The 22,556-nt window shown below is 40.0% G+C and overlaps 3 protein-coding genes and 1 pseudogene across 4 annotated transcripts; all 4 read left to right on the top strand.

Moving 5' to 3' along the window:
- Positions 1-1,473: 1,473 nt before the first annotated feature.
- LOC148085422 (uncharacterized) lies at positions 1,474-5,693 on the top strand. The gene is made up of 2 exons (XM_087783632.1): positions 1,474-1,683; positions 3,725-5,693. Exon 2 carries the CDS (start codon positions 3,733-3,735, stop codon positions 5,431-5,433), a length of 1,701 nt encoding a protein of 566 aa, XP_087639758.1. The 5' UTR covers positions 1,474-1,683; positions 3,725-3,732; the 3' UTR covers positions 5,434-5,693.
- A 2,324-nt stretch (positions 5,694-8,017) lies between these two features.
- On the top strand, positions 8,018-9,812 carry LOC148085421 (uncharacterized). The gene is made up of 2 exons (XM_087783633.1): positions 8,018-8,093; positions 8,170-9,812. The coding sequence occupies exon 2, from the start codon at positions 8,179-8,181 to the stop codon at positions 9,697-9,699; it is 1,521 nt and encodes a 506-aa protein (XP_087639759.1). The 5' UTR covers positions 8,018-8,093; positions 8,170-8,178; the 3' UTR covers positions 9,700-9,812.
- A 4,750-nt stretch (positions 9,813-14,562) lies between these two features.
- LOC148085420 (uncharacterized) lies at positions 14,563-16,786 on the top strand (annotated as a pseudogene). The gene is made up of 2 exons (XR_015710503.1): positions 14,563-14,662; positions 14,739-16,786. The product of XR_015710503.1 is annotated as an uncharacterized LOC148085420 (transcript).
- A 2,722-nt stretch (positions 16,787-19,508) lies between these two features.
- On the top strand, positions 19,509-21,401 carry LOC148085419 (uncharacterized). Its single transcript, XM_087783630.1, has 2 exons — positions 19,509-19,584; positions 19,661-21,401. Exon 2 carries the CDS (start codon positions 19,670-19,672, stop codon positions 21,188-21,190), a length of 1,521 nt encoding a protein of 506 aa, XP_087639756.1. The 5' UTR covers positions 19,509-19,584; positions 19,661-19,669; the 3' UTR covers positions 21,191-21,401.
- Positions 21,402-22,556: the final 1,155 nt, after the last annotated feature.

The following is a 22,556-nucleotide window of genomic DNA, read 5'->3' as shown; positions in this document are numbered from 1 at the left end:
TGGCCATTCTGTCCTCAGGAGCCAAATAAACATTGAAATCTCGCCATATCCCGGCGATGACTGAGGACGAGAGGATACCGTCGACTCCAGCAGCTTTTAAAGCTGAGGTTTGGACATGTTTTGGTTTGAAAACAAATGAAAGCAGTTACTACTTCATCAACAGTCATGTGGTCTGTAAACACACAACACCAGAGTCAAGTACTTGACAATACTACAAATATATCCTTGTTACTACAGTATCGCCGTATATCGTATCGTTGCCCATGTACCTTGATATGTACTGTTTCATCAGATACTTGTCAATACACAGCCCTACTTAAGACCACTCTCTTTAGTATTTTATACATAACCTGTCGATTAAAGATTAACAAACGCTTCTAGACAACATGGTGTTTCACCACCAGGGGGTCAATAAGCCTTTCACAAGATCTAGTTTCATGAATGGATTGTCGTCAACTTATTGTTTTTATAACTTCCCCCAAGGTGCTGGTCTTTTTGCTGGCATTCGTTTGTTTTTGAGAGCATAAAACGAAAAGTTGTACAAAGGATTTTCATGACATTTTCAGACAGTGGTGGTTCTTAACAGGGGCCCATGACTTGGTTACTTCAACCCTATGGTCCATTTTTTTTTAAATAGTTCTACTTGAATTATATAATGAAGTTAGTTTGTGGTTCATAAGAAATGTTTTGGAGTTATTGTTAAATATCTTTTTCATGTCAATTTAGTGGATAGCGATGGGTTTACTGTTTAGATATTTTGAGCTACTTCACCCCCATTCAGAACTGACAAAATTCACGACCTCTCATGCATGTACAGAACATACAACCAAAACACTACATTTTATCAACTCCATAGTGCTGTTATTTATAATTTGACAACATGTTTTACAGATATTAGGTCAAATAGATGACTTGTACGATGCAGGATCATAGTTATTACTATGAGATATGGTAGTTCTCATGTTAGTTTTTATTAAGTGTCAAATGAGCTCCTTGGGGGAGGTATGTAAACCCTCACAAGACATCACAAAAACTGTTGAGCAAAATCCATCCGTTGGTGCCTCTCTTATACTATCTTCTGAGTGATATAGGTCAACCATACGTTACTTTCGCCCCACCCTCACTATCTCACTTTTGCTTCCCCGAAAAAAACACATGGCTGCAATTACAAACGGGAACTTTGCCAACCAACATCTCAACAAAATCTGTTCTTAATCACCTACAAAACAAATAAAAGAAATGTTTTTTTTAAGAGATGTGTTTTTAAAATAAACAAGCTTCATTTTGCCGTCACAGGGGCAGAGTCGTCGAAGTGTTCTGGCATCGACCTTTGACATAAATAAAGTCATCCTTGAGGAAATGTCAACATACGGTGGTTCTGCTAATTTCGCACACCCACTCAGAAGAGGAATGCACAAACATAAAAAGATCAGGCACAGCGTGACACAAGAAGGTGGAGCTTTTTTTCTTTTTTTTCCCTCCCCACTACCATCTCCTCGCCAGCCCACCCAACAAAACTGTGAGCGGTCGAGAGGAAAAGAGGGGATGGTTTTAAAAAAAAAGTCACGCTGAAGATTGAACAGATTTCACGTCGGATGGGAAAGAAGATGTGATTGCAGAGAACAATCAGGAGAGGATTTGTGGATCTGTCGACAACCCGACTCTAACTGGACTGCACTAGAGGTGAGCTTGACTGTTCAGTGACAAATACGTTTAAAACAGGTTTAAATAATTAGTCTTTGTGCATTTTTTTTGTCTTGCCATGATGAGAATTATAGATATAAATGTATAATTTCTATAAACTACACGTTCAAGTTCCAGGATTTAGTTTACTTTCCGCATCCACGTCTGGATTTCATTCTTCTTTCGTGACAAAAGAGTTTCTGTGGGAAGGACAAACATAGTCCAAAGAATTACTGGCCAACTGGGGAACGCTTTGGAGCAGCCCAGTTTAGAAACAGAGCGGCTGGTGTTTAAACTTGGGCAAGAAAGCTAATTGGAACCAGACAAGCTGTGAATTTCAATTTAGTTTAAGGCAAAAAAAACACTTCTCATCGCACATGTTTCATGTCCGACCGAAGATGATGATGTCATTTAGTCACGGAATCTAACAAAAGAAACACGAGTAGAATATGTGGCTTTCATGCCTTAAGGTTTCTTTAACATTGCAGTTACATAAATACGTCTATTTGGGGAAGTAGGTCATTGTGTGGGTGCAACTTTGAATTAGGCACTCGCTGGACAAACAGAATAGAATCCTTAAATCTGAACAGGTTAACTCTCGAGTACTTAAACCTTCAGTCCCATAACAATGAAACAAATGTTGAAATGAAAGACTGGGCTCAAAGTAAAATGGGCATTTTCCAAGAACACATCACTTTCCATCCAAAAAAAGGACACACCCAAAAATAATCCACATTGTTTCCACATCCATCCTTTTTTTAGCGGTTTCACTTCCTTTTTAATTACTTTCATTTCTTTTTCTGAATCTCCTCCATAGAATGGTATTCAGTAAAATAAGAAAATGGGTTAAAAGAAACAAAAAAAGATATACCAAATTGTTTTAATTGTTTTATACCAAACTGTTTATTACTGTTGAATGCATTAATGTGTTCCATTTTACATTTAATCTAACCAATTGCAAGTCTCAGATTTGTGGTACCAAAAGAGATGAAGCCTATACATAATTGACTAGAACCAGATTCTCATTCAAACGCACCATTAATAGATAAAGAGATACTTTTTTGACCCGAAAGGATACATTCTGTAGTTCAGCAGCAATAACACATCAATCCATACAAACATCAATACATTCATGTAAAATCAATCGAATAAATACAATACATACATACAAAAAAAACATACATAAATCAAAAATTGCAAAAAAAATGTAAGGCTAAAAGCGCATGCTAAGAGTGAGTAGGGAGAGTGATGGCATTCTTTTGATATCACACTGGCTAAAATATCAATAAACAAAGCAAAATAAGCTATATTACTCAAAGACAGTTGGTTTGTGTACTCCTATTTATTTAGTAAAAACACACATTTGTATTTGACTTTTGATCAAATTATTAATATATTAAATGGTTAAAATAAGGAATCCACTATTCTATAACCATCCATAAATTATTTTCTGTAAAAAAGCATTGGATACATTTTTTTTTTTAAATATCATTAATAGAAAAAAATGAATAATCACCATATGGTTGGTTTTATCCTAAACTTTATCTTAAATTTATCTTTAAATGTTTCTCACAATTGATATACTTTTTAGCTTATAGTGTGTTATACCAGGCCTGTCAATCTAAAAAAAATAATAAGGCAAAAATGTTAAAAAAAAAAAATGGAAATAAATGCATCCACTTTTGATTCCAAATAGTTGCCCATATTTATATTTTCACTTGTTTTCTTAATGTTTTTTTTCTATTTAGGTGTAAAAATTTTTCTTTCATTCACGCTCTAACAAAAGGACACATGAGACAGGAACAACATGGAGTGAAAGATCGCTGATGAATAGATACTGAAAACTTTCCAGAAAACCCTAAGACAGTTTACCCTGATGGTAAACAATATATTGATTTGCAATAAAGTTTTGAGATGGTCACATTCTTGGTAGAACTTCTTTCACGGGCTGAAGAAAGACAGCAATTAAATGTCCTGAAGTCAAATTCTTTCTATAAGAAAAATGAAATTCTCAAAAATGTCCACTTTTTTTCTCTTTCAGAATCAAAGATGCACTTCCTTCTGGTTCTCCAAGTCGTTGTCATTTCCATCCTGGCTGGAACTTCTGCGTGTCGCGATAAATGCACGTGCATCGTTTCATCCATGTATTGCGTGAATTTAACAACATTCCCGACTGAAATATCTCGTTACGAAAACATTTACCTTCGGAGTTGTTCCTTCCTGTCTCTGCGACAAGAGGACTTGACCGCTGCGTCTAAACATCTCGCTAAGTTGGTGATCACAGAGACCAACTTGAAGGAGATCTCTCCCGGCACCTTTGACTCCACCGTCAACTTGAACTCTTTGCAATTCTCTTACACGGAACTACAGGATCTACCGGATCACATTTTCAGGCATCTTCAAAAGCTGGAGGGTTTAACTTTGCGCAAAAACCAGCTGAAAGTGCTCAAACCTTCCTGGATCCTTCATCTTCAGAAACTTCAGTCGCTTGATCTCAGCGGGAACCAGTTTTCTGACATACCTCTCGATGCCTTCCAGCATCTAGCAGAGTTAGAAACCCTCAGTCTCTCCGGGAACAACATCAGCCAGATTTCCGAACAGTCATTCAAAGGTCTCTCTAGGCTGCAGGTCCTACGACTCAACAAAAACTCACTTCAACAAATACCCTCTGGAACTTTCGATGACCTTCAAACACTGCTCGAGCTGTCACTCCAGGACAATCAGCTCACTCACCTGCACCGCGACCTGTTTTCCAAAAACACCAAGCTCCAGAAGTTGTTCCTTTCCCACAACCGGATTTCAGTTCTACCGCAAGGAATATTGTTAAACCATCCTTTTCTTTCCCGGATTTCCCTCTACGAGAACCGACTGGAGAGTCTCGGTCCGGGGCAGTTCGGACCCATGCTCCTGAGAGACTTGTGGCTTTATGACAACAAGCTGAGTCGACTAGAGGACAACACGTTCGCCAACCTGACCGACTTACGACTGCTGGTCCTCAGTCGGAACAAGATCGACCACGTGTCCCCCGGTGCGTTCAGGGGGTTGAAGAACGTGGAAGAGGTCTCCCTACACACCAATCTGCTCAAATCCCTGCAACCCGGTACCTTCAAAGACCTTCCGAACCTGGTCAACATTTCCCTGGAACACAACTTCCTCGGCTCCCTTCCAGTCGGCTTCCTCCGGGGCGTGAGTCGCCTGGGTCAGATTGACCTGCGCAACAATTCTTTCACCAGCCTTCGCCCGGAGAGTCTCAAAGAGATATCGGTTGCGGACGAGGTTCTCCTTCTAAAGAACCCTTGGAGGTGCGACAAAGACATTATTCCTCTAAAGAAATGGCTGCTGGAGAATCCATCCAAGGTTAATCAAACTACCGTGGTGTGCGAGACTCCCCTGAGGTTGACCAACGAGGTCGTCACCTCCCTGACGGATGAGGAGTTGGATCATCTCAACTCCACTTCGGCGCCTCCGCCGACCTCCGAAGGGAAAAAGAAGCCTCCAAAGACTCCTTCAATGAGACCGACCACTTCCTCGTCGGCTCTCAAGCCCACGCCCACGACCAAGCGTAAGGCGGATGAAGATGACGGACGAGAGGAGGAGGAGGCGAGCTCCAGGAACACCACCATCATCCTCATCATCGCCGCCATAGTTTGCGCCGTGATCATCAGCACGGTGATCATCACGTGCGCGTGCTGGAGAAGGAACAGGAGAGACAACAGAAACATCAGCCGAGGAAGGAACTCTGTGCTGTGATCGCATCAGAGATGCAAGAACTTGTAAAGCATGAATGATTCACCGGAGACGGCAGTACAGCTGGAACTTCTACTTTCATGAGGGAAACCTTTTTTCCACAGCAGTATAACCACTAGATGTGACGCAAAAACTCTTTCTATCCAATGCACCAATGAATGAATGTCTGTGGAGTCACTGGAACTTCAATTGAGTTTTCACGTCTTTTTTTTTAATGCTCCGCTTTTGATTTTCTATAATTAAAATCTGCTGTCGACCTTTTAGCGGTTACTCTGTGCCATTTGATTCTGTTCAACAACATCATCACATTCAATAATAATATGTTGAATCTCTCTGCGAGATTTTTAGGAGCTGTTATTGCCTTGTGTTTTAATATGTTGTCTACTGAGAAAACTGCTAATAAACCAATACATGTCAAGACTGTAGCTGAAATAATATCACCGGAAAATGAAAAAGCTCTGAATAAAGGCGTCGCAAGGATTTGAAATCAAAGTCCAAAGGTGCAAGAATCATTAAAGTACCACTACCAGGAGTAACCAGGAGCCGTGACATTTTCAAGTCTACACTTAAATCAAAATTGAAATTCAAAATAAAACATATAAATACATTGTTTTTATGGTTCTTCCATGTTTTTCAGTGAGTTCTTTGTAATACTTTTATGAATAAAAAAAAGTTAAAATAAAAACTAAAGTAGTGTATTTTTTCTTTAGGTGGGTCGATTTAGTTTAGGGGTGGCTGAGTACGAGATGACATTTTGCAGACCTCTAATTGAAGTGGGGGCCGAGCAAGGGACTCCATCAATGTACAATGTCTGATTTTTAAGGAATAAAAATGAAGGTGTTCTGATGAAGCTTCATGAAACAGTGTCATTATTTTCAGAGTCCACCAGTTGGCGGTCTCTGCACTATTTTCCTATGTTTTGAACAACTGTTCTAATGAAACTTCACATCATTTTTAAACTGATGGCGCCACCTACTGACCTCTAAACAACATGACACTGTTTCATGAAGCTTCATCAGAGCATCACTAATACAAATATTCAAATATAATGGTATCATTTATGGCTTTGATTATTATTAAATAAACTCTACAAAAATGGCCTAAATTGACACCGAAACCATAAAAAACCCAAAAACAATAAACTAAAATTATGATCTTTTTAAAAGACTTTCGGAAAAAAAGCCCAGTCTTGACAAGAATTACCACCTTGTGGGCCCCAGTCTGTTGAGTTTAGATCTATGGTTCAATCATCAACTATAATGTACTAGCAACAACATTTTCTCCACAGGGTCTCAATTATTATCTTATACAGTTTTAAAAAGTGGAAGGAACGTCATAGTCAGTGGGATATATTTGAATTGTTCCTTTACATAATATCATTTTGAGATATTTTCTGATCAACATCTCAAGATATCTACAATGAAGTCGTCTAAATAGCAACATAAGTAACACAAATAATGCTGAAGTCAAAGAAATGTGCTTGTAAAATTGACAAAATAAACATTATTTAATTCATAGATAAGGTAAGAATGGAATGGATGTTTTTTAAGAATTGTGGACCACGAAAAAAAAAGTACAAAAAACAACTAGAAACAAACAAAACAGGATCTTTTTGTGGTGACATTAAAGAATAAATAATTGAAATAATATGAGAGGGATTCATTAAATACAAAAAATTTAAATAAAACAAGATATTTTACCATAATTTGCATTTTAATTATGAATATTTAATACTTATAAAATAAAGTACATTGAATATAATTAAATAATATTTTATGATCCAGTCAGCAGATGGGTAGAAATCATTCTTGACCAACGCGGTGATGGAGGAGGTGGTGATGGACTCCAGAATAGCAGCGCAAAACTGCACCCGATGATTTTCATAAATTATTTAAAATGAATTGTACAACATCCTAGTAATTTAGTAACATTTGGACTTACATATTTGGGACACAGTGACGGCTGCTGTCGAAAGAAAACACAAAAAACACTCTATGGCTCAAAAAAAAATCTATTCAGTGTAAACCAAATAAATAAAATCCCATGTGAACGTTTGTTAAAAAACAAAACAAAAAAACAAACACATAAAACCTCGCTCGGCCTTGCATTGTTTTGTCTGGAAATACGACTTCTGCTATAATTACAGAGATCGGAAAAAGGAAATAGACAATAAAGGAGTGGACGCAAAAGAACCGATCTGGGAGATGGACTGAAGAATAGCAGGAAATGTTGATACATAATAAACAAAAATTTAACTTTTACAAGTTTGGCTCAGTTTATGAAGACAGCTTGGTGATAATAAACTCCACCATATATTTCTTCTTTCTTAAACCATCAACTGCATTTGTTTTTTGTTTTTTTGTTTTATTACAATATTATGTATTTACTGGCAAGTTATTTTGATTAAAACCTTTGAAAAACATGCTACCATACTTTGTCTTGTTGATTTTTGCATTAGAAAACTAAATTTTGCCCAATAACTTTTAGGGACCAACTCTAGTTTTATAATATATACTGTAGAAACTGTCTTATCTCGTACTGCAGGGCTCTGACACACCCGGCCCTCTGGCTTTATTTAAAACCTGCACCACACCAATACTGTTGTATCACAACAAGCTCAGAAATCGGTTGATGTTTTCTAAGCAGAAGCCTCAAAAAAGACGGTAAGAATTTTTTGTTAACGATACTTTGTAAAAAAAAAAAATGGATATACTTTGAAGTTTTCCATTTTCCAAAAAGGAATCCAAGATGGAAAAAGACACATTTTGTTTGCTACTTCTCTCCTTGCTGTTTGGACACTCGTGGACACAAAAATGTGAAAAGGAGATCGAGTGCCCTTCCGAGAACCAGGAAGTCTTCGGTCTGTCCGTCACGGAAATACCCAAAACTCTAAAGGCGGGCGTCACCGAGGTTTTCTTTGTGAGCAGCGGCATTGAAACCATCCCTAGTCGCTCCTTCGTGGACAACCCACAGCTGGAAAAGGTGGAGTTTATCACCACAACAACAACACGCATCGAGCCTGGAGCTTTTGACGAGATGGTGAACGTCAAACACATTGAGATTTCGAACACGCCGCTAACGTCCATCCCACTGGGGGTCTTTAAGGACCTCAGCAACCTGGAGAAACTGATCCTCCAGTACAACAGGCTTCAACGTCTGGAGAAAGGATTGTTTGATGGTCTTCCAAAAATCAGAGAGTTGTACTTACATGGGAATCAGATCGTTGGCATTGAAGATGGGACTTTTGACAACCTAGAAAACCTTGTGATGCTTCATCTGGCTAAAAACAACCTCACAGCCGTGTCCGTCGACTGGTTCTCCAAACTGACTAAACTGCAGACGCTTCGACTCTATGAAAATCAGTTGACAACCATTCCCGAGAAGCTTTTTCACAATTTGCCCAACTTGAAGGAAATCAACCTACAGAAAAACAGAATTGCCGAATTATCTTCAGCGCTTTTTCCTCACAAGGAGAAACTGGCGAAGCTGCTGCTGGACGGTAATCTTCTCACGTCGTTCCCCGATGGTCATTTCCAGGGATTTTCTCAACTTAAAACTCTAACTCTACAGAGGAATAACCTCACGAGTCTACCGCCCACACTGTTTGGAGGTACACTCAAGGTGATGGAGTTGAGCTTAAACCAGAACAAACTAGTACTTCTACCTTCTGGGATATTCAGCCCTCTGAAGAACCTCAAGAAGTTGGACCTCTCCAAAAATGTCTTTGCTACGTTGTCCGCTGAATACTTCGAAGGTCTTGAGAAGTTGACTGAGCTGAATTTGCTCAACAATAAGATCGAGCACCTCCGTCCTGAAACATTTGAAAAGCTGCCGTCGCTAACCACGCTCAAGCTAGCCCACAACAACCTGCGCACACTTCCTGGAGATATTTTTGAAAAACTTCCAAAGCTCAGGAAGGTTTATCTTGATCACAACCCATGGCACTGCGATTGTAATCTGGTTGATTTCCACAGCTGGATTGTATCAAACTCATATATTGTGTTCACTCAGCCAGTAGTTTGTGACCATCCTGTTGGTCTTAAGGGACAGGAAATTAAGCTGGTACCTGTGGAGGACCTCATTTGCCCGACGGCGCCCCCTACTACCAAACCTCCGACAACAACTATACAGCCGACAACTACACAACCATGGACCACCAAAGTTGCAACCACCACATTGCCGACCACCACAAGACCAGCCACGACTTCAACCGCCATCACCACCACCGTAAAGATATCAACAACCTTACCGACAACTGCCCAACCATGAAATGAAAATAGCTCTGAATGAAGGCGTCGCACAGATTTGAATTCAAAGTCCAAAGGTGCAAGAATCATTAAAGTACCACTACCAGGAGTAACCAGGAGCCGTGACATTTTCAAGTCTACACTTAAATCAAAATTGAAATTCAGAATAAAACATATAAATACATTGTTTTTATGGTTCTTCCATGTTTTTCCCGTATTACATCCCGAGGGAGTTCTCACATGTGATTGTGTTCACTGTTTACATTCCTCCCTCTGCGGACGCAGCCGCAGCGAGCGAGAGGCTGAGCGCCTCAGTGTCTGACCTGCAGCTCAAACACCCGAACTCTCTCCTGCTCATTAACGGAGATTTCAACCATGCCTCACTTTCCTCCATTCTTCCCACCTTCACACAATACGTGAAGTGCCACACCCGGGAGGACAAGACTCTGGACCTTTTATATGCAAATGTAAAAGGTGCCTACACCTCCATCCCCCTGCCCCCCCTCGGCCGCTCTGATCACAACCTGATACGTCTGCGACCTGAATACACTCCCATGGTGAGGAGACAGCCTGCACAGAAAATAACTGTTAAGATGTGGAATGATGAAGCCAAGGAGAGGCTGAGAGACTGCTTTGAGTCTACAGACTGGAGCGTGTTCTCTCATGGTGATGACATCGACACCTTCAATGACCATTCCACAGATTACATAAAGTTCTGTGAGGGCAACGTCACACCGACCCGCAAGGTGCGGTGCTTTGCCAACACCAAGCCATGGGTGACCCCTCAACTTCAAGTTCTGCTGAACAAGAAGAAGAGGGTGTTTGCTTCAGGGAGCAGAGAGGAGCTTAAAGAGGTCCAGCGAGAGCTCAAGAAGGCGATCAGGATGGCCAAGGAGGAATACAAGAGGAAACTGGAGGAGCAACTGGCGCAGGGAAACACAAGGGATGTGTGGAAAGGCCTGAAGAACATCTCAGGTCATGGCCAGAGTGGGCCAGAGCCACAGCAGGGGGAGACCAAAGATGGGCCACTGAACTTAACCAGTATTTCAACCGGTTTGATCAGGGCCCCCCTCCATCTCTGCCCCCCACTCTTCACAAAGCTGTTTTTCCCCTGCTTCAGCCCCCTCCCCCCAACCGTTCTCACCTCCAAGCCACCTTTCTCCCCCCCAACACGCCCTACTGCCTCAGCTGCCCAACCCCCCACAGCCACCTCTCTCTGTTACATCTGAACAGGTGAGGAGAGAATTAAGGCGACTGAAGATCAGGAAAGCTGCTGGACCAGATGGACTCAGCCCCAGACTGCTCAGGGACTGTGCTGATCAACTTTGTGAGTTGGTCACACACATCTTCAACCTGAGCCTCAAACTGGAGAAGGTCCCGGTCCAGTGGAAGACCTCCTGTGTGGTTCCGGTTCCCAAGGCGGTACACGCGAAGGAGCCGAGCCACTTCAGACCAGTCGCCCTGACCTCCCACCTGATGAAGACCTTGGAGAGGCTGGTACTCCGCGAGCTACGCACGACGGTGAGCTCTGCGTTGGATCCGCTGCAGTTTGCCTACAGGCCAAAGATGGGGGTGGACGACGCCGTCATCTACCTGCAGCACCGGGCACTGACTCATCTGGAAGCCGCCGGTAGCACTGTGAGAGTCATGTTTTTTGACTTCTCAAGTGCTTTCAACACCATCCAGCCGGCGCTGCTAAGGAAGAAGATGGAGGACGCAGGAGTTGGGACACAGCTGGCAGCATGGACGATGGACTACCTCACCAACAGGCCGCAGTATGTGAGGCTGCAGGACTGCAGGTCAGAGGTGACCATCTGCAGCACCGGGGTGCCTCAAGGGACAGTGCTGTCACCTTTCCTTTTTTCCCTCTACACGGCGGACTTTACCTATGACTCCAGCAGCTGTCACCTCCAGAAGTTTTCCGACGACTCGGCCATTGTCGGCTGCGTGTCAGGGGGGGGGCGAGCTGGAGTACAGGTCAGTCATCAAGGACTTTGTTGACTGGTGTGAGAGCAACTACCTTTGCTTAAACACCGGTAAGACAAGGGAGATGGTGATTGACTTCAGGAAAAAGTCCCCACCACATCAACCGGTGAGCATCCAGGGCTCGGACATTGAGCTGGTGGACAGCTTCAAATACCTGGGTGTTCACCTCAACAATAAACTGAACTGGTCCACACACATCAACGCCGTGTACAAGAAGGGCCGAAGTCGCCGCCACCTCCTGGGGAGACTGAGGTCCTTCGGAGTGTGCAGACCACTTTTAATGACCTTTTATGACTCAGTGGTAGCCTCTGCTATCCACTACGCTGTGGTCTGCTGGGGAGCAGGCAGCACTGACCGGGACAGGAAGAGACTCAACAGGCTGGTCACGAGGGCCGGCTCTGTCCTGGGCCGCTCGCTGGACTCGGTGGAGGAGGTGGGAGAGAGGAGGACACACCTGACCGTGGAGGAGCTGGCCAGCTCCTTCAGTGGCAGGCTCAGGCACCCCCAGTGTAGGACGGAGCGTTATAGAAGGTCCTTCATCCCAACTGGTGTCAGGATATTTAACTCTCTACTTTAAATATCCTGATGCTAATCCGTAGTGTGTTTTTCTTCTCGTGTGCTTTTTATTTTTATTTTTTCCCGTTTTTATTTCTATTTTATTTTATTTTATTCTATTTTATTTTGTTAATAGTGTTAAATTTCTAATTTTTGTAAATAATTGTATATTCTTAAGATCGTTTTTATTTTATTTTGTATTATCTCTTTTATTATTTCTTTTTCCTTGCACTTTATTTTTTAAACTGCGCTGTTGTGAAAGTGTGTTTCCCCTCTGGGGATGAATAAAGCTTTTCTATTCTATTCTATTCTATTCTATTCAGTGAGTTATTTGTAATACTTTTATGAATAAAAAATTAAAATTAAAATTAAAGAAGTGTATTTTTTCTTTAGGTGGGTCGATTTAGTTTACGGGTGGCTGAGTACGAGATGACATTTTGCAGACCTCTAATTGAAGTGGGGGCCGAGCAAGGGACTCCATCAATGTACAATGTCTGCTTTTTAAGGAATAAAAATTAGGGATGTTCTGATGAAGCTTCATGAAACAGTGTCATTATTTTCAGAGTCCACGAGTTGGCCGTCACTGCACTATTTTCCTTTATTTTTGAACAGCTGAAAATTCACATCATTTTTAAACTTATGGCGCCACCTACTGACCTCTAAACAACATGACACTGTTTCAACATGAAGCTTCATCAGAGCATCACTAATACAAATATTCAAATATAATGGTATCATTTATGGCTTTGATTATTACTAAATAAACAAAATGGCCTAAATTCACACCGAAAACATAAAAACCCCAAAAAACAATAAATTAAAAATATGATTTTTGTAAAAGACTTTCTGAAAAAAATCCCAGTCTTGACAAGAATTACCACCTTGTGGGCCCCAGTCTGTTGAGTTTAGATCTATGGTTCAATCATCAACTATAATGTACTAGCAACAACATTTCCTCCACAGGGTCTCAATTACCTTATTACCTATTATCTTATACAGTTTTAAAAAGTGGAAGGAACTTCATAGTCAGTGGGATATATTTGAATTGTTCCTTTACATAATATAATTTTGAGATATTATCTAATCAACATCCCAAGATTATCAACAAGGAAGTTTCTAAATAGCAACATAAGTAACACAAATAATGCTGAAGTCAAAGAAATGTGCTTGTGAAATTGACAAAGTAAACATTATTTAATTCATAGATAAGATAAGAATGGAATGGATGTTTTTTAAGAATTGTGGACCATGAAAAAAAGTACAAAAAACAACTAGAAACAAACAAACTGTAGACAGAAATGTGCAAATCAAATGTTAGTCACATATAGTTTAAACTTTTATCTAATCGGAGGAATACATTTGCTCATATCTTTCAAGAATGTTTAAAACTAAATAATGCTGACTATATTAAAGGCAAAATAAATCATCAAAATCAGAAACGTTTATTGCCACAAAACAGGATCTTTTTGTGGTGACATTACAGAAAAATTGAAATAATATGAGAGGGATTAATTAAATAAAGTAAATTAAAATAAGATATTTCACCATAAATGCATGTAAATTATGAATATAATTAAATAATATTTGTGATCCAGACAGCAGATGGGTAGAAATAATTCTTGACCCATGACCTTCTGGTTCCGTATTGATCTCAGTCTCCTGCTGGATTGGAGCAGATTGAAACTGTTGCAGCAGAGTACCACACGGTGATGGAAGAGGTGGAGATGGACTCCACAATAGCAGCGCAAAAAAGCACCCACATCGTCGGTGGTTTGTGAAGAGGTTTGTTGTCAGTTGTGAGGAATTTTTTTGGCTGAGTCATGAATTCCAGATCCTTAAATAGTATTCCACCAAATTGGTGCCTTTAGAGAAGACAAAAAGTGTGTTTTTAGTGTTTAATTTAGTGCTTTAAATTCATCGTTAATGTCTTCAATTTTAGTAAAAAGGAAAATTAATATGATTTTCATAAATTATTTAAAATGAATTGTACAACATCGTAGTAATTTAGTAACATTTGGACTTACATATTTGGGACACAGTGACGGCTGCTGTCGAAAGAAAACACAAAAAACACTCTATGGCTAAAAAAAAAATCTATTCAGTGTAAACCAAATAATTAAAATCCCATGTGAACGTTTGTTAAAAAACAAACACATAAAACCTCGCTCGGCCTTGCATTGTTTTGTCTGGAAATACGACTTCTGCTATAATTACAGAGATCGGAAAAAGGAAATAGACAACAAACGAGTGGATGCAAAAGAACCGATCTGGGAGATGGACTGAAGAATAGCAGGAAATGTTGATACATGCAGTCTCGTACTGCAGGGCTCTGACACACCCGGCCCTCTGGCTTTATTTAAAACCTGCACCACAGCGATACTGTTGTATCACAACAAACTCAGAAATCGGTTGATGTTTTCTAAGCAGAAGCCTCAAAAAAGACGGTAAGATTTTTTTGTTAACGATACTTTGTAAAAAAAAAAAATGGATATACTTTGAAGTTTTCCATTTTCCAAATAGGAATCCAAGATGGAAAAAGACACATTTTGTTTGCTACTTCTCTCCTTGCTGTTTGGACACATCGACTGCCGTTACGATAACCAGGAAGTCTTTGGTCCGTCCGTCACGGAAATACCCAAAACTCTAAAGGCGGGCGTCACCGAGGTTTTCTTTGTGAGCAGCGGCATTGAAACCATCCCTAGTCGCTCCTTCGTGGACAACCCACAGCTGGAAAAGCTGGAGTTTTTCACCACAACAACAACACGCATCGAGCCTGGAGCTTTTGACGAGATGGTGAACGTCAAACACATTGAGATTTCGAACACGCCGCTAACGTCCATCCCACTGGGGGTCTTTAAGGACCTCAGCAACCTGGAGAAACTGATCCTCCAGTACAACAGGCTTCAACGTCTGGAGAAAGGATTGTTTGATGGTCTTCCAAAAATCAGAGAGTTGTACTTACATGGGAATCAGATCGTTGGCATTGAAGATGGGACTTTTGACAACCTGGAAAACCTTGTGATGCTTCATCTGGCTAAAAACAACCTCACAGCCGTGTCCGTCGACTGGTTCTCCAAACTGACTAAACTGCAGACGCTTCGACTCTATGAAAATCAGTTGACAACCATTCCCGAGAAGCTTTTTCACAATTTGCCCAACTTGAAGGAAATCAACCTACAGGGAAACAGAATTGCCGAATTATCTTCAGCGCTTTTTCCTCACAAGGAGAAACTGGCGAAGCTGCTGCTGGGCGGTAATCTTCTCACGTCGTTCCCCGATGGTCTTTTCCAGGGATTTTCTCAACTTAAAACTCTAACTCTACAGAGGAATAACCTCACGAGTCTACCGCCCACACTGTTTGGAGATACACTCAAGGTGACGGAGTTGAGCTTAAGCCAGAACAAACTAGGACTTCTACCTTCTGGGATATTCAGCCCTCTGAAGAACCTCAAGAAGTTGGACCTCTCCAAAAATGTCTTTGATACGTTGTCCGCTGAATACTTCGAAGGTCTTGAGAAGTTGACTGAGCTGAATTTGCTCAACAATAAGATCGAGCAACTCCGTCCTGAAACATTTGAAAAGCTGCCGTCGCTAACCACGCTCAAGCTAGCCCACAACAACCTGCGCACACTTCCTGGAGATATTTTTGAAAAACTTCCGAAGCTCAGGAAGGTTTATCTTGATCACAACCCATGGCACTGCGATTGTAATCTGGTTGATTTCCACAGCTGGATTGTATCAAACTCACATATTGTGTTCACTCAGCCAGTAGTTTGTGACCATCCTGTTGGTCTTAAGGGACAGGAAATTAAGCTGGTACCTGTGGAGGACCTCATTTGCCCGACGGCGCCCCCTACTACCAAACCTCCGACAACAACTATACAGCCGACAACTACACAACCATGGACCACCAAAGTTGCAACCACCACTTTGCCGACCACCACAAGACCAGCCACGACTTCATCACCACCACCGTAAAGATACCAACAACCTTACCGACAACTGCCGAACCAACTACACTCCTAACCACCACCACACTGCTACCAACCACAGCCCCTACCACTTATATCCCAACTACCACCTTGCAAATAACGACTACAGCCCTAACAACTACTCTGACTTCTACCATCCCGACAACAACGTCTTCTACGACCGTCTTCGAGCTCCAGGAACACCACCATCATCCTCATCATCGCCGCCGTAGTTTGCGCCGTGATCATCAGCACGGTGATCATCACGTGCGCGTGCTGGAGAAGGAACAGGAGAGACAACAGAAACATCAGCCGAGGAAGGAACTCTGTGCTGTGATCGCATCAGAGATGCAAGAACTTGTAAAGCATGAATGATTCACCGGAGACGGCAGTACAGCTGGAACTTCTACTTTCATGAGGGAAACCTTTTTTCCACAGCAGTATAACCACTAGATGTGACGCAAAAACTCTTTCTATCCAATGCACCAATGAATGAATGTCTGTGGAGTCACTGGAACTTCAATTGAGTTTTCACGTCTTTTTTTTTAATGCTCCGCTTTTGATTTTCTATAATTAAAATCTGCTGTCGACCTTTTAGCGGTTACTCTGTGCCATTTGATTCTGTTCAACAACATCATCACATTCAATAATAATATGTTGAATCTCTCTGCGAGATTTTTAGGAGCTGTTATTGCCTTGTGTTTTAATATGTTGTCTACTGAGAAAACTGCTAATAAACCAATACATGTCAAGACTGTAGCTGAAATAATATCACCGGAAAATGAAAAAGCTCTGAATGAAGGCGTCGCAAGGATTTGAAATCAAAGTCCAAAGGTGCAAGAATAGTTAAAGTACCACTACCAGGAGTAACCAGGAGCCGTGAGATTTTCAAGTCTACACTTAAATCAAAATTGAAATTCAAAATAAAACATATAAATACATTGTTTTTATGGTTCTTCCCTGTTTTTCAGTGAGTTCTTTGTAATACTTTTATGAATAAAAAAAATTAATATAAAAACTAAAGTAGTGTATTTTTTCTTTAGGTGGGTCGATTTAGTTTAGGGGTGGCTGAGTACGAGATGACATTTTGCAGACCTCTAATTGAAGTGGGGGCCGAGCAAGGGACTCCATCAATGTACAATGTCTGATTTTTAAGGAATACAAATTAGCGAAGTTCTGATGAAGCTTCATGAAACAGTGTCATTATTTTCAGAGGCCACTAGTTGGCGGTCTCTGCACTATTTTCCTATGTTTTGAACAACTGTTCTAATGAAACTTCACATCATTTTTAAACTTATGGCGCCACCTACTGACCTCTAAACAACATGACACTGTTTCATGAAGCTTCATCAGAGCATCACTAATACAAATATTCAAATATAATGGTATCATTTATGGCTTTGATTATTATTAAATAAACTCTACAAAAATGGCCTAAATTGACACCGAAACCATAAAAAACCCCAAAAACAATAAACTAAAATTATGATCTTTTTAAAAGACTTTCAGAAGAAAAGCCCAGTCTTGACAAGAATTACCACCTTGTGGGCCCCAGTCTGTTGAGTTTAGATCTATGGTTCAATCATCAACTATAATGTACTAGCAACAACATTTCCTCCACAGGGTCTCAATTACCTTATTACCTATTATCTTATACAGTTTTAAAAAGTGGAAGGAACTTCATAGTCAGTGGGATATATTTGAATTGTTCCTTTACATAAAATAATTTTGAGATATTATCTAATCAACATCCCAAGATTATCAACAAGGAAGTCTCTAAATAGCAACATAAGTAACACAAATAATGCTGAAGTCAAAGAAATGTGCTTTTGAAATTGACAAAGTAAACATTATTTAATTCATAGATAAGATAAGAATGGAATGGATGTTTTTTAAGAATTGTGGACCATGAAAAAACTACAAAAAACAACTAGAAACAAACAAACTGTAGACAGAAATGTGCAAATCAAATGTTAGTCACATATAATTTCAACTTTTATCTAATCGGAGGAATACATTTGCTCATATCTTTCAAGAATGTTTAAAACTAAATAATGTTGACTATATTAAAGGCAAAATAAATCATCAAAATCAGAAACGTTTATTGCCACAAAACAGGATCTTTTTGTGGTGACATTACAGAAAAATTGAAATAATATGAGAGGGATTAATTAAATAAACTAAATTAAAATAAGATATTTCACCATAAATGCATGTAAATTATGAATATAATTAAATAATATTTGTGATCCAGACAGCAGATGGGTAGAAATAATTCTTGACCCATGACCTTCTGGTTCCGTATTGATCTCAGTCTCCTGCTGGATTGGAGCAGATTGTAACTGTTGCAGCAGAGTACCACACGGTCATGGAAGAGGTGGAGATGGACTCCACAATAGCAGCGCAAAAATGCACCAGCATCGTCGGTGGTTTGTGAAGAGGTTTGTTGTCAGTTGTGAGGAATTTTTTTGGTTGAGTCATAAATTCCAGATCCTTAAATAGTATTCCACCAAATTGGTGCCTTTAGAGAAGACAAAAAGTGTGTTTTTAGTGTTTAATTTAGTGCTTTAAATTCATCGTTAATGTCTTCAATTTTAGTAAAAAGGTAAATTCATATGATTTTCATAAATTATTTAAAATGAATTGTACAACATCGTAGTAATTTAGTAACATTTGGACTTACATATTTGGGACACAGTGACGGCTGCTGTCGAAAGAAAACACAAAAAACACTCTATGGCTCAAAAAAAAATCCATTCAGTGTAAACCAAATAATTAAAATCCCATGTGAACATTTGTTAAAAAAAACAAAAACAAACACATAAAACCTCGCTCGGCCTTGCATTGTTTTGTCTCGAAACACGACTTCTGCTATAATTACAGAGATCGGAAAAAGGAAATAGACAACAAAGCAGTGGACGCAAAAGAACCGATCTGGGAGATGGACTGAAGAATAGCAGGAAATGTTGATACATGATAAACAAAAAGTCAACTTTTACAAGTTTGGCTCAGTTTATGAAGACAGCTTGGTGATAATAAACTCCACCATATATTTATTCTTACTTAAACCATCAACTGCAGGTTTTTGTTTTATTACAATATTACGTATTTACTGGCAAGTTATTTTGATTAAAACCTATGAAAAACATGTTACCATACTTTCTCTTGTTTATTTTTGCATTAGAAAACTTCAAAACTACGTTTTGCCCAATATCTTTTAGGGACCAACTCTAGTTTTATAATATAGTGTAGAAACTGTCTTATCTCGTACTGCAGGGCTCTGACACACCCGGCCCTCTGGCTTTATTTAAAACCTGCACCACACCGATACTGTTGTATCACAACAAGCTCAGAAATCGGTTGATGTTTTCTAAGCAGAAGCCTCAAAAAAGACGGTAAGATTTTTTTGTTAACGATACTTTGTAAAAAAAAAAAATGGATATACTTTGAAGTTTTCCATTTTCCAAATAGGAATCCAAGATGGAAAAAGACACATTTTGTTTGCTACTTCTCTCCTTGCTGTTTGGACACTCGTGGACACAAAAATGTGAAAAGGAGATCGAGTGCCCTTCCGAGAACCAGGAAGTCTTCGGTCTGTCCGTCACGGAAATACCCAAAACTCTAAAGGCGGGCGTCACCGAGGTTTTCTTTGTGAGCAGCGGCATTGAAACCATCCCTAGTCGCTCCTTCGTGGACAACCCACAGCTGGAAAAGGTGGAGTTTATCACCACAACAACAACACGCATCGAGCCTGGAGCTTTTGACGAGATGGTGAACGTCAAACACATTGAGATTTCGAACACGCCGCTAACGTCCATCCCACTGGGGGTCTTTAAGGACCTCAGCAACCTGGAGAAACTGATCCTCCAGTACAACAGGCTTCAACGTCTGGAGAAAGGATTGTTTGATGGTCTTCCAAAAATCAGAGAGTTGTACTTACATGGGAATCAGATCGTTGGCATTGAAGATGGGACTTTTGACAACCTGGAAAACCTTGTGATGCTTCATCTGGCTAAAAACAACCTCACAGCCGTGTCCGTCGACTGGTTCTCCAAACTGACTAAACTGCAGACGCTTCGACTCTATGAAAATCAGTTGACAACCATTCCCGAGAAGCTTTTTCACAATTTGCCCAACTTGAAGGAAATCAACCTACAGAAAAACAGAATTGCCGAATTATCTTCAGCGCTTTTTCCTCACAAGGAGAAACTGGCGAAGCTGCTGCTGGACGGTAATCTTCTCACGTCGTTCCCCGATGGTCTTTTCCAGGGATTTTCTCAACTTAAAACTCTAACTCTACAGAGGAATAACCTCACGAGTCTACCGCCCACACTGTTTGGAGATACACTCAAGGTGACGGAGTTGAGCTTAAGCCAGAACAAACTAGGACTTCTACCTTCTGGGATATTCAGCCCTCTGAAGAACCTCAAGAAGTTGGACCTCTCCAAAAATGTCTTTGCTACGTTGTCCGCTGAATACTTCGAAGGTCTTGAGAAGTTGACTGAGCTGAATTTGCTCAACAATAAGATCGAGCAGCTCCGTCCTGAAACATTTGAAAAGCTGCCGTCGCTAACCACGCTCAAGCTAGCCCACAACAACCTGCGCACACTTCCTGGAGATATTTTTGAAAAACTTCCGAAGCTCAGGAAGGTTTATCTTGATCACAACCCATGGCACTGCGATTGTAATCTGGTTGATTTCCACAGCTGGATTGTATCAAACTCACATATTGTGTTCACTCAGCCAGTAGTTTGTGACCATCCTGTTGGTCTTAAGGGACAGGAAATTAAGATGGTACCTGTGGAGGACCTCATTTGCCCGACGGCGCCCCCCACTACCAAACCTCCGACAACAACTATACAGCCGACAACTACACAACCATGGACCACCGAAGTTGCAACCACCACTTTGCCAACCACCACAAGACCAGCCACGACTTCAACCGCCATCACCACCACCGTAAAGATACCAACAACCTTACCGACAACTGCCCAACCATGAAATGAAAATAGCTCTGAATGAAGGCGTCGCACAGATTTGAAGTCAAAGTCCAAAGGTGCAAGAATCATTAAAGTACCACTACCAGGAGTAACCAGGAGCCGTGACATTTTCAAGTCTACACTTAAATCAAAATTGAAATTCAGAATAAAACATATAAATACATTGTTTTTATGGTTCTTCCATGTTTTTCAGTGAGTTATTTGTAATACTTTTATGAATAAAAAATAAAAATAAAAATTAAAGAAGTGTATTTTTTCTTTAGGTGGGTTGATTTAGTTTACGGGTGGCTGAGTACGAGATGACATTTTGCAGACCTCTAATTGAAGTGGGGGCCGAGCAAGGGACTCCATCAATGTACAATGTCTGATTTTTAAGGAATAAAAATTAAGGTGTTCTGATGAAGCTTCATGAAACAGTGTCATTATTTTCAGAGTCCACGAGTTGGCCGTCACTGCACTATTTTCCTTTATTTTTGAACAGCTGAAAATTCACATCATTTTTAAACTGATGGCGCCACCTACTGACCTCTAAACAACATGACACTGTTTCATGACGCTTCATCAGAGCATCACTAATACAAATATTAAAATATAATGGTATCATTTATGGCTTTGATTATTACTAAATAAACAAAATGGCCTAAATTCACACCGAAAACATAAAAACCCCAAAAAACAATAAATTAAAAATATGATTTTTGTAAAAGACTTTCTGAAAAAAATCCCAGTCTTGACAAGAATTACCACCTTGTGGGCCCCAGTCTGTTGAGTTTAGATCTATGGTTCAATCATCAACTATAATGTACTAGCAACAACATTTCCTCCACAGGGTCTCAATTACCTTATTACCTATTATCTTATACAGTTTTAAAAAGTGGAAGGAACTTCATAGTCAGTGGGATATATTTGAATTGTTCCTTTACATAAAATAATTTTGAGATATTATCTAATCAACATCCCAAGATTATCAACAGGGAAGTCTTTAAATAGCAACATAAGTAACACAAATAATGCTGAAGTCAAAGAAATGTGCTTGTGAAATTGACAAAGTAAACATTATTTAATTCATAGATAAGATAAGAATGGAATGGATGTTTTTTAAGAATTGTGGACCATGAAAAAAAGTACAAAAAACAACTAGAAACAAACAAACTGTAGACAGAAATGTGCAAATCAAATGTTAGTCACATATAGTTTAAACTTTTATCTAATCGGAGGAATACATTTGCTCATATCTTTCAAGAATGTTTAAAACTAAATAATGTTGACTATATTAAAGGCAAAATAAATCATCAAAATCAGAAACGTTTATTGCCACAAAACAGGATCTTTTTGTGGTGACATTACAGAAAAATTGAAATAATATG

The sequence above is a fragment of the Callionymus lyra genome, chromosome 2 (genome assembly GCF_982586985.1).
Source record: "Callionymus lyra chromosome 2, fCalLyr1.hap1.1, whole genome shotgun sequence".
NCBI lineage: Eukaryota > Metazoa > Chordata > Actinopteri > Syngnathiformes > Callionymidae > Callionymus > Callionymus lyra.
Note: the sequence above shows the minus strand (reverse complement) of the source record. Positions and strands in the feature narration are given on the sequence as shown.

Excerpts from the sequence above, each read along its gene's own strand:
- LOC148085421 (XM_087783633.1), top strand. The coding sequence starts at position 8,179 with ATGGAAAAAGACACATTTTGTTTGCTACTTCTCTCCTTGCTGTTTGGA.
- LOC148085422 (XM_087783632.1), top strand. The coding sequence starts at position 3,733 with ATGCACTTCCTTCTGGTTCTCCAAGTCGTTGTCATTTCCATCCTGGCT.
- LOC148085419 (XM_087783630.1), top strand. The coding sequence starts at position 19,670 with ATGGAAAAAGACACATTTTGTTTGCTACTTCTCTCCTTGCTGTTTGGA.